The sequence below is a fragment of the Myotis brandtii genome, unplaced genomic scaffold (genome assembly GCF_000412655.1).
Source record: "Myotis brandtii unplaced genomic scaffold, ASM41265v1 scaffold132, whole genome shotgun sequence".
In the NCBI taxonomy this organism is placed as follows: Eukaryota; Metazoa; Chordata; class Mammalia; order Chiroptera; family Vespertilionidae; genus Myotis; species Myotis brandtii.
The window spans coordinates 3328580-3341566 of NW_005354673.1; the positions used below are offsets into that span (position 1 = coordinate 3328580).

At 38.9% G+C, this 12987-nt stretch overlaps 1 protein-coding gene across 28 annotated transcripts in view; it reads right to left on the reverse strand.

Annotated features, from left to right (window-relative positions):
• Window positions 1–12987, reverse strand: part of NRXN3 (neurexin 3) — a 1562383-nt gene that overhangs the window by 971992 nt on the left and 577404 nt on the right. For all 28 annotated transcript variants that reach the window (XR_001360906.1, XR_001360908.1, XR_001360907.1 and 25 more), the window contains one exon: window positions 4994–5197. Coding sequence is in view for 23 of the 28 variants with exons in the window: in XM_014534703.1 (XP_014390189.1) it covers window positions 4994–5197 (204 nt within the window). In the remaining 5 variants the exon portion in view is untranslated. The remainder of the gene's footprint in view (window positions 1–4993; window positions 5198–12987) is intronic.

The window sequence follows — 12987 nt, forward strand, 5'->3', positions numbered from 1 at the left end:
TTTATGATAGTGGAATTCCAATAATAATTTGTTTAAAATCATATATTTAAAGGTAGAAGTAACATGACAAAGAAAGGAAGAAAGTTAAAGGGAAAACTACAGTTAGAAAAGGTGCTCTTCTCCTGCTGAAGGTTGACCCAATAATTATAGAGGACTTGTTGAGGATTATGCCACCATGTGAATTTCTCAAACCATTTTAAGGGAGCAAGTTAAAAAGAAGACAGTGGCAAAGGACAGGGAAGAATGAAACTGTGTGAAATTCAAGCAGGAGCAATTTCTAACACCCAATCATTCTGAAGAGGGAGGCTGGAAGCTTATTTGTTGGTCAGAACATCTGTTGAGAAAAATCTGGGTTTGGTTTCGTGCGGTTAGGTTTGTCATGTGTCGTCAACCGCAACAGAAAAGTGGGAGCAAACAGCCCTGGAGCAACTGGTACGATCACCAGGCAGAGGAGGCCATGACCCTGGTGAAGACTGGGAAGGGAGAGGGCAGGTAGGGAGGAAAGGGTGAGGCTTCAGCTACTGGTTGCTCTGACCATCACCCAAAGCCATAAATGCCCCTTCTTGATGTATTAAGGAGAGAATGGAAACAGGTGTATGGGCATGCTAAAGAGAGAGGGAGAGGGAGTGGGCCTAAAGCAACAAACCCAAGAATTATAAACAAGGAGTGATTTTCTCCTTTATTTTTTCTGTGTAGCTGAGTATTTTATTCTTAGACTACATGGTCTAGAGAGGGAAGTTGGGTTGGGCTCATCCTTCTAGGTTCACCCAAATGGTTCCCTGAACTGACCGTGTCTTTAAACCGATGTGAGGACTTGGAGCTTTCAAGATGGCAGGCAATTGGTTATTTAAAGTCAAGAAGTGAAGAATTATTGTGTTACTTTACCTAAAGAAAAAGTGGTTTGAGTAGAAAAAGCTATCACAGCCCCTTGTTCATAGACTCTGATAGGGTGGCCTTAATAGCAAGGATGTATTTTTAATGAAAAATGAATCAGGGAAATTCTCTTGGGAAGACAATTTCCTTTAGATCTTTCTTTAGTAGCAAAGTTCTCTCTCTAACTTAGCCTTGACATGGTGTTTGAGTGGTGTGTGTGTGTGTGTGTGTGTGTGTTGCTCATTTTGTTTAATTTAGTTTTTCATTTTATTTTAGTAAATGAGGAGAAATAATCATTTTCTATACTGAAAAGTTTTGGTTGAGCATGGAATAGATGAATGTTCCTAGGAGTTGTATGTCTTCGATGATGCATATAGAAAACTGTAGTCAGCAAGTCCAGTTTCCAGAGAGAGAACATCTGGAGAATTTGAATGCAATTAACCAAACTGCATCACATTCCCTAAGAGCCTCCACCACTGAAAAAGTATTCCCAGCACTCTGCTGAGGATTCCAAAGGACCACGAAAGAGGCTGCACCAATATTGATTGTTGCTGGGGTTTTTTTGTTTGTTTGTTTTTTTGTGTTTGTTTTTTTTCTGTTTGGCTCAATTTAAGCCAGCTACTAGGAAATAAAGAGATCCCTGTATGCATTTTTAAAGGGTGGCCATCATAAAAAGCCATTAGATGTCATTAAGACTGTCCTATCATTGATCCACAGTATTGATCTGTTGAGGTAACAGAAAACCCATGCTGGTCTAGCAGTGTAGAAACAGGTTCTAGTCCCAGGTCTGCTAACAACATTTGATGTGATCTTTGAACAGTTATATATTTATTTGTTTCACATTTATAAAACTAAGCACAAAAATGCTTTCTTGATTTATTTCAAAAGGTTATTGTGAAATTAAAATAAGACAAGGTTTTCCCGGCCAGTATGGATTAATGGTTGAGCTTCAACCCATGAACCAGGAGGTCACAGTTCAATTCCTGATCAGGGCACATGCCAGGGTTTCAGGCTCGATTACTAGTAAGGGGCATGCAAGAGGCAGCAAATCAATGATTCTTTCTCATCATTGATGTTTCTATCTCTCCCTCTCCCTTCCTCTTTCTGAAATCAATAAAAAAAATTTAAAAAGTTAAAACATTACAAGGTTTTTTGGAATATTGAAATATATTGTAATAATAAAATTGTTTTAATATATATTTTAGTTTTAAGGTATCAAAATATAATTGATCAATAGCTAACAACTTTTAAAAATGTGCTGAGTGTTGTAGGACACTTCTCATGGCTACTACTACCACACTGCCTAGCTTCAGAAAATAATGCCCTTAGAAAAGTCTACTCACTTTGACATTAGAAAATATATTCCATTAGAGATATACTAGACTTTTATGTAGCTTAGATGTATGGACAATTTTAAATAAATTGCAATATCACTTGCATCTGTGCTCAAACAGAGCCACAGTTTAAATGGAGTGAGGGAAGGAAGCAATCATTTGCAGTTCTTAGGGAATGATTGAGGGTGCAAACTCTGCTTGAAGATGTATTCTATAACCAAGCAAAGGGCAACATGAGTTCATGAGAAAGAGAACATCTATGAAGGGGATATTTTGGGGAGGGGGTAGAATAATCTTCAAACCAAGCATGAATATGAAGAGTTGTATATAGACAAATTCAAGAAATGTAAGGTCAGTTTTTTTTGTTAGGTTTGAAAGAAAGTTAAATAAATTCAAACCAGTCACTGTGGTAAACCATCCCCTTCAGAGAAGAAAGCAGTCGCCATTGCTTTAGGAGAAGCACAGTGCTCTCTAGGGAGGGGCTGACTCTCTTTTAAGTACTAGGTCTCAACTTAGAAGGAGCTAGACTTGACCCTGTGCCTAAAGGAGCCAAGAGGCAAGAGCAAAGTCTGTCCGAAAAGCATAACTCCCAGATTTTAGTGAGAGTTTAAAATAGAAAAATAATGCTTCTAGGAATACACATGGGCTCTATGACTAATTGTGTGTGTGTGTGTGTGTGTGTAAGAGAGAAAAAGAATCTGTCCATCTCCTTCCTCATCCCCTATTATCTACTCCCACCTCCCACTCTTCATTCTAATGCATGAGACCCATCGTAGTTGGCCTTCTAATATTTACAAAACAACATTTAAAAAGAAAAAAAATGTTGGTTTAAAGGCCAATGTGCATTTCCCCAGAGCCCCATGGGGCTGAATCATTCTTATATCTACGGCCCTCTCTTATTTGAAATAAGTGCAGAATTAAAATGTTCTCCATTGTGTTTTTCCATGAACTATTTGAAGGTTATATTTGGTTTATGTATTTATTTTTTTAGTTTGTGTGGTTTTGTTAGTTGTTGTTGTTGTTGTTTTTAATTTATTTTGCTGTCATTCAGAGTAAACAATCTGTAATGGTTGTTGGTTTTAGGTAATACACTCTACTGGTTTGTAGAAGGTAGGGAGGATGGGAAAGGAGGGTGAAAGGGACAGGGGTATGCCAGCCCCTGCAGGCTGCTCAGTACGCTCTGTTCTCAAGGCTGTTTGCTATGCGGGCCGCAGGCTTTGGGCCTTTGAAGGGTTGAATACCATCTTTTGATTTACCATGGCTGATGGTGGGGAGGATTGGAAACTCAAGAACACAACCAAGATCCAGCAAAAGAGGAAACAAAATAAACAAACACACATGGACACAAACAAAAGAAAAACCAAGAGACACACTGAAATCAAATGAGGTTGGACAAGGAGAAAGGCATAGTTTGTAACAGCTGCACATTGGAAGAAATAAAAAGACATAACTAAACAAGCCACTGCTCAAAACAGTCATCTGTGTCCTAGAGGTTTTTCGATTGTAGCGTAGGCATCTTCCAAGTGTGGCCAGTTGACCTGACTGGTATGAATTCAAAACCCCCTTTCCATCAGGCATCTAAGGTTTTATACGGTCTTGCATCATATACATTCGTCTACCATGTCTTCTCCATGCCTCTCACAAGCCATTCTGCTGAAGTATTTTTAAAGGAGCTCTGGACCCAAACATATTCTACATACCCAAACAAATCCAGGCTCAGAAGGTCTGGGCTCAGCTCTAGTACTAATCCTGTCAACACGGCATGAAGTTTCTACTGAGTAGAATCAGCAGCAATAAAGGGTTGTTGTTTTTTTCTTCAAAAATCCAGAGATCCAATTCTCCATAGAAGGTCAGTCAAGAAGATAGAAGCAGGAGAGAAAGTGAGGCCATAGCAGGGGAATCTGAAAAGTATCTGTTCTAAGTGGAACAGATCATCTCCAAATAAGGCTATAAATTTGATATTATGACAATTTTTCAATATTAAGAAAAAATGGGTATGTATTATCTGAGGAGATCAGAGTAATTGGTGAGTAACAGTGTAAGGTAACACTTTTTATAAAAATTACTGCTGAACGTTGGATTAGAATATCTGGAAGGAAGATAGGGATACATATCAGAAGCAACATTCTCCTTCCACATGTCAGAGACTCCAAACATATGGGATTATTTCCCCAATAGGACAATGGAAAGAACTTGACTTGAGTTCTCTACTAGGAGAAAGCATAAGGCGATACTAGTGTCATCACGGCCACCAGAATTCTCCATCTGAATAGTCACTCTGGAGGTAGAAACGATGCATTTATCATCCTATGCACATAGCTTAGTTCTCTCCAACCCCACCCTCCCATTTTGCCTCCATTTCCTGCCCTATCCCTGCCCTCAGCTTTGACTGTTTTGAGTGGTGACCAAGGAGTTGGACTTAATGAGAACGTGATTGATCAAAAGATGGACCAAAGTAGCGTGTTTTACACAAAGCTAAACAGTTCCATAAAACCAAGAAAGGAAACTTAGAAAACAAATAATCTAGTAAAAATAAAAAAAATAAAAAGAAAGAAAGAAAAATAAAACCACCACTATTTTCAGAAACCAGAAATTGACATCAAAACCTCATGCAGAAACAAGGAAAAGGTGTTTGTTGCTGTTGGATTTTATCCTTGGTCTATTAAACAAGAAGTGAGCAGCTAACTTTCAAGAAACAAACAAAGAATTCAATCAAATCAATGAAAATCAGAAAAGAAAGGGAAGACAAGCCCAAACAGAGTGGCAGAGGGTACTTCATACGATACCTAAGTTAACCATGAGCTTGACACGTCCCCCATCCAGCTCCAAACGCAGGGTGTCAGCAGAGTCCCTAGAGGTTGTGGCCACCAGCAGCCCATACGCACGCTGGGACATGAAGCGGAAGGACACGTCCTCAGCCTCGGTGTGCATGACCATGGGCATGATGATCTTCATGTACATGCTGCCATCGTAGCTCAAGATGGAAGCCTCTGCAAAGAAGAAGGAAGAGATGGTTAGGATGAAAAGGTGAGTTTCCCCTTGCTTTCAGCATAAGCAAAGCAGGATGGAGAGGACAGTAAATCTGTAGGCAGGTTGCTAGACCTCCATTGCCACTTCTAAGCTACGTGACCTTCAGTAGACCACTTAAACTCTGAGATTCTATGACCTCATTTGGAAAAGGCTTGATGGCACTGGTCCCTGCCCTACTAAGCTCACAGATTTGTCACGGGTACTGAATGAAATAATGGATATGAAGGCATTTTGCAAAAGTGAAAGTGTCCCCACAAATTGTAGTAAGTATAGTTCTGTATGCTGTAGATAAAATAAAGTACATTAAACAAAACTTAGACTCCTGTAAGTATTTAATGTGGAATAAGAGGAGAGTAGCTGTTTATAACCACGACAGCAAACAGATAATTTACCGGAGAACTTCTAGAAGAAGGAAAGAGCAGGAACACAGCCTGGCCCCCTAACATCCCTAGTGGCTAGACAGTATAAGAATATGCTTCCATCTCAATAAACTCATGAAAAGAAAAAAATTTGCTTGGTCCATTCAAAGAAAATTGATAAAGTTGAGCTAATGACACCCTTGAAAACCAGTCATTTTACTGTTATTCAAATAGCACTTCTTAATGAAGAAACAAACTCACTTTTATTAGATACCTTCTGTAATCTAAACACTTTGGCTACAAGCTCCCTTCACTGCCCCCCAATATGTTATGTCAATTAGTGCTACAATGTGGATTTATTATTCCTACTTTCAAACAAGATACCAAGGCTCTTAGAGGGGAAAGTTATCATCTCCAAGTCACACAGCCTGGATTTTAACCCAGTAGATCCAATAAGATCCAATACTAAGTCCAGGGTCTGTTCTGCAGCAGCATGGTGCTCATTCATTTGTTTAATCACTCATTTAGCAAACATTCTTAGAGAATAAAGAAAGAGACTTACTCACTTTCCTATGGAGCCAATCTGTCACTGGACTTAGTATCAGGCATTGAGTAAGTCCTTATTAAACATTTGCTGCTGCCAAATACTTGCTATCTACCTACAAGCACAAAAGTGTGACAAAGTTCCTGTTCTGAAGAGAGATGTGGAAGACACAAATAACTGTGCTAGAATATAAAAAATGTTAAATGATACAGGAAAGATATATCAATGACAGTGGCCTTTAGGAGAGAGAGGCTATGGCATGCAGGTGAGGAGAGAAGATGGGGAGAGTCTGAGCTGGTCTTGGCAGATGGGTGGGTTTATATGAAAGAAGCAATGGCATTAGGTTTAATAGGTAGATAAAATAGCACCTCTATACACATAAAAGACAGGAGGATGCTCAGATAATAAATTATTCAATTTAACAGAAGCATCCAGCATATTTTGATAAGTAATTATAAGGGTAGTTTGAGATTGGAATAATATCAACGGACTTTGGTAGATACTGGAAATTAAATGAATGGTTTTAGATTATGAGCAACTACAATGTGTTCATTTGTGTACCAGGCACTCTTTTAGGTGTTGAGGACGTAAAAGAGAACAAAAGAGACCAACGTCTTCTGTCCTCATGCATAAGTGGAATCAAAACAGGAAGAGCCCAGGCAGATTACATAGAAGGTTCTCAAAATAGTATGTGCCATCACCATAACCCCACCTTATTTACATAACACACAAAAGTCCATTAAAGGCAAAATAAATGCACCTGATCATTCCTGGGAAGCAGTCATCACTCCATTAATACCCACAACATGCTAATAGCTGTACGTTACAATTTGAAAACTCTAAGGAGATCCCAGATAAAGGTGTGACAGTTGTAGACACCATCACAATAAAAGAAGTTATGATGAAGCTCGGTTCTTAGGTGAGAAGCATAATCTAAATTTCGCACATGCTCCAGATTTGAAAAAACAAACACAAAAAACTGTTTTATTTCCTGAAAAAGCAGAATCACAAGAAGATCAATAATGATAGCTAAAATTTATTGAGCACTAACTGTTTGCCTTGTGCTGTCTAGGACTTTACATGCATTTAGAAGACAATTACTCCTCACAGGAGCACTGTGAAGAAAACAATATTACTACTGTGTTTTATAGATGCCAGGTCACACAGCTAACTAATGGCAGAGGTGGGAATTGAACACAGGCAGTCTGATTCTCATGGCTGTATACTTAACCTTTCTAACAAATTGTCAGAGAGCTATGCTAGGAACACAGCATATTTCCTAAGGACCCAAAGCCCATCTTTAGTGCTTTCTGGTAGAGTGTGGAGTCCGTGTGTGTGTGTGTGTGTGTGTATACATATATACATATATACATATATACATATATATGTGTGTGTGTGTGCATGCATATACACACATACATACATAGATACAATTATTTAAAGTTTTATATTATTTATGCAAAATAAACCATCAACAAAACAACAAGAAAGCCCAGTGCATGGGAGAACATATTTGCCAATGTTATCTCTGATAAGGGTTTAATCTCCAACATTTACAGGGAACTCATACAACTTAACAAAAGGAAGATAAACAATCCAATCAAAAAATGGGCAAAGGACCTAAATAAACACTTTTTGAAAGAGGACATTCAGAAAGCCAAGAGACCTATGACAACATGCTCAAAGTCACTAATCATTCAAGAGATGCAAATCAAAACAATAATGAGGTACCATCTCACACCTGTCAGAATGGCTATCATCAACAAATCAACAAACGACAAATGCTGGAGAGGATGCGGAGAAAAAGAAACCCTCCTTCACTGTTGGTGGGAATGCAGACTGGTGCAGCCACTATGGAAAACAGTATGGCATTTCCTAAAAAAATTAAAAATGGAACTGCCCTTTGACTCAGTAATACCACTTCTAGGAATATATCCCAAGAAAACAGAAACACCAATCAGAAAGGATATATGCACCCCTATGTTCATAGCAGCCCAATTTACAATAGCTAAGATTTGGAAACAGCCTAAATGTCCATCAGCAGATAAGTGGATTGGAAAACTGTGGTACATCTACACAATGGAATACCATGCTGCAATAGCATGGATGGAACTGGAGAGCATTATGCTAAGTGAAATAAGCTTGTCAGTGAAAGAAAAATACCACATGATCTCACTCATTTGTGGAATATAAAGAACATTATAAACTGTTGAACAAAAATAGATAGAGGCAAAGAAGCATCAAACAGACTGTCAAACTACAGGGGGAAGGTAGGGTATGGTTGGGGTGGGGTAAGAGATCAACTGAAGGACTTTTATGCATGCATGTAAGCACAACCAGTAGATGCAAGACACTGTGGGGGTGAGGGCAAGTACTGGGGGGTAGGGGAGGCCATGGGGAGATCAATGGGGAAAAAAAGGAGACATATGTACTACTATTTGTAATACCTTAAACAAATAAAAAAAAGAAATCCAACACCAAAAAAAGTTTTATATTATTTATGAACACAAAATTATATGTACACAGATAATACATACATTTCTACATAATATATGGTTATACAGGGTGTCCCAAAAATGTATGTATGCATTAAAGGCTGATAGCTTAATTTTGAAAATGAAATATGTTTTAATAAACACTGCCTTTATAATTAATCAAAGTGTGTGAGACCCCCCTATATATAAATATTTATAGTGCTCTATTTGTATAATTATGAGTACTACTAATCATTACTAGGTGCCGTCTACTGTACAGACCCATAGATTATGGACACTCCTTTTTAAGAGATATTAGGGTATTTATTGAGCCATGAAATGCTCATTTCAATGCCTTCAACTTAAATACATTCCAAAATTAATGGCCACTTGTATCCCTATGAATATGTGTAGAAATGTATATAAATGAATGCATCCTTATATGAGTGTTAATATTCTCTATTTGGTGAGTCATTATTCTATTATTTTCCTATTATTCTTTAAGCAAATTGTCCTTAATTATTTTAACATTTATAATATATTTTGTGTAGTCTTTATCTGCTAAGTCTAACATCTTGCCTTCCTTAAAGGCAGTTTCTATTGCTATATTTATTCCTATAAATGGGTCACATTTTCCTGTTTCTTTACAAGTCTCACAACTGTTGTTGAAAACTGAACATTTTAGATAACATATTATAGCAAGTCTGAGTACTGTTCCCCCTCATTACCACCACTGCCACTAGTTACTGAAATCAGTCACACACATACTCTATGTATCTTGTCCCCAATAAAATCTCTGGATTCTGGGTTTAGGGAACTTCCTGGTTGGCAACACTTTGCATGTGCTATCACATGACATCACTAGATAAATTAAGTACCTCCTGTTGAACTCAACTGGGAGAGGAGAGGACTTTTGTGATCTTGTGCCTGGTTCCTTCCAAACTTCACTCCATGTACCTTTCCTATTGCTGCCTTTACTCTGTAACTTTTGCTGCAATAAACCATAACCATGAATATAAAGGTTACTGGGTTCTGTGAATCCTTCCAGAGAATTATCCAGATGGAGGATAGTTCTGGAGATCTCTGACACAGGTATACACTGTTCTATATTTACTAGAGGCCCAGTGCACGAATTCGTGCATGGGTGGGGTCCAGCTGGAGGGAGGAGCCACGGGGGATTGGCCAGAGTGCCCTGCCCCCGATTGGAGTTGGGGGACCGATTGGGGGCAGGGCAGGCCATGAGGAGGGGCTTTGGGTGGTGGGCCAGCCAGCCCCACCCCCAAATGTGGTGGGGGGTGCCAATCAGGAGCCAGCAGCCTGGGGGAGGAGACATGGGTGGTTGGCCAGCCATCCCTGCCCCTTATTGGGGTAGGGGTGCTGATCTGGGGTGGGGCTGGGTGGGGGGAGGGGCTGCAGGAGGTTGGCCAGCTGGCCCTGCCCCCTATTGGGGTGGGGGGTGTGATCCGGGGCTGGGCCGGCCAGGGGGAGGGGCTGTGGGCCTATCATGGTGGGGTGGGCTGATTGGAGATGGGGCTGTAGGGGGGAATGGCAGGGGGGTTTGGCCAGCCAACCCTGACCTTGATCAGGGTGGGAAAGTCCGATCTGGGCGGGGCAGCCTGGGGAGGGGCTGTGGGAGGTTGGCCACTGGCTCCACCCCTTGATCGTGCGGTTTGCTGGCCACAGTGGTCATCATAGCAACTGGTTGTTCTGGTTGTTACAGCGTTACGGCTCGCTGGCTTTTTATATATATAGATAATGTGAACAACCATCATGTATTTGTTGTACATTTAAATGTGGCCATTGTTCTAACCAAGCCTTTCATCATAGTTTCTCCATTTCTGAGTAATTATTTTATTTTTTAAATGCTTGTGTTTTATAATAATATCTTTGTAAAAAAAAATCACCAGTGTTATATTACCAAAATTTGTTTATGGTTGTGAATGTTTGTGGTCTTTTATTTAAATTTTATCAGAGTTCATATATTTCTTGAATCACACTTTATTTTGTGCAGAATTTTACAGACATTGCTTTCTTGTACTTGCGTTTGTACAATGCCAGTATTCTCTCATAGGTGCAATAGTTAACTCAACAATAGATATATATTGATTTTGTCACTGAACTTAAAAGAATGAAATAGTATTGTCCAGGCATATAGAGATGGTGAAATATGGGAAGATAATGAGGATATGAAGAGCTCAATCAAGATTGTCTATGATCTTCCTTTAGCTACAAGAACTGTGTTCTTATTTCTGAAACTTTGCTAAATGTCCTATATCAGAAGTCACCCATCTGGTTAGAGAGTGCATCCCAAGGCAATGGAGGGAGATTCATTCAGACTTCTGATCCATTTAACCCTACTAAATTCTCTTTTGAATGTCATTCTTATTGTCAGTTTCTGTTACATGTGTTTTCCTCATGTAGCCATTTCCACTACTCTTTATTCAAAGGTGAGACCAGATAAGAACATATACTCAGTCTATTTAGTTCCCTCCATAAAATATTAGGGATAATTCTCAGTATTTTTGTCAACTAGACAATATTATACCTGAAAAGCATAGGCAGAGTTGGCAGCCTGACTATGTTTGGCCATTCATCTTGGCTTTGCCTCAGAATCATGTGTCTTGCTCCTACGTTGGAGATTTATGATATTGAGTTGTGCCTCTTTTCTTTCATAGGGCTAGTGATTAGCTGGCTGGTATATTCTTTTTTTTTTTAACTTGAAAAAGGAAGTTTCTGGCAGGTAACATTTACCTACATCTTCCCATTGCTTACCATAATCAAATGATTACATCGAACACCAAAGAAACAGAAATAATCAAAACTTAATAGTTCTTTATTCTTAGGATAAGCATATATTGTATTAGATATGATGAAATCCTAATCAAGAAGAGAAGTAAAACTATAGGGGAAATGGACTGTAGGAAGTGAATGATACAAAGATTTTTCTTGCCTACACATAATAGAAAGGGACATTATTTACATCTACTATAGCCTTAAAGGAGAAAGCCAGATTGGTAGAGCATAATAGGAAAAAGGTAAACAAAACTACTAGACAACACAATTAATGTGCTTTTTCTAACAAATGCAAAGGATCCATTGACATCCATACAGTACTATGAGCAATTAGCAATGTGCTTTCATGCAGTAGACTTTGCCAGCTCTCATTCTGCACTGAGTATACCAAACAGAATTCCCAGAACTATATCCCCATCGGCGCATGAGCCATCTCCTATGGAGAGAAGATACTCTTCATGTTCAACATTGTAAGCAAAGTGTCATTAAATAATCACTTCTCTCACCCTCTTTTTGTACCTTCAAGACATCCTCCTACTCACTCATGCAGCTATTGGCCTCACCCATTCCTTAGGTGTATTTTATTCTGAGAAAGCTTCAAAATACACAGGTTGCTTCCTCTCCCAAACTGGGCTGATCTTAAACACTGTGCAAATCTATGTAGGAATGTCTGCCAAGTTCTAAATCTGTATTTTGCAAGAGCAGGAGCAATATAAATCTCTAGTTACAAACAGACCCAACAGTAGCCAACAGTTCCAGAGAATCAACAAAATCGATGTGAGGTAATGTCTTCCCTCCCATGGATAAGGCCAAGAATAACTAACTTTTCATAGTCTCAACATAATGCTGTCATTACATAAAGTCATACTGGCTTCTCATTCCCCAACAACTAGGCCACTCTAAAATCATTATGAATTTTTTTATTGACATATCTTACTTTAAGAAAAGCACATATGTACTTTCAGATACCAGGATTACAGGAACCCTGGTTTATAAAATGTATAATTTTATGAAATTTTAAAACACAACAATTATAAATAACAGTGGTGGGTCCCTGAGAATTTCTCTGACTCTTTAAGTCAATTCAAGAAATATGGATAATGAAGAGCTGTAATGAAACATATGTGTCAGCCTCCCATTCAGAATCATTGCTCAGTGTGCTTTCTGCCACTGTAAGTATATAAGCCTGGAGTTAGAAGATTCGATGGAATCTTAGACCTGCAAGTTATTTAATTGTGAAACATTCTTGGACCTCAGTTTCCCCTTCAATAGCATGCATAATAATAACACTGAATCAATCACAATACTAATGGGAAATAGATGATCCACTCAAATTCTACCATTTGGTGAAGTTTTAATAAAGGTTAAGATTTACAAAGGTATAGGTAAGGGATAGGGAAACCTCAATGAGTAATGCAGTGTTCAGAACTGTTAAGAGCAGACCACTATCACTAGCCCTGATGGAGTAAGGGGAAGGCCAATCAATTGCCAGAACCACAAGGAAGAGAAAGAGAGAGAGAGAGAGAGAGAGAGAGAGAGAGAGAGAGAGAGAGAGAGATATATGTCTCTCTCAAGAGGAG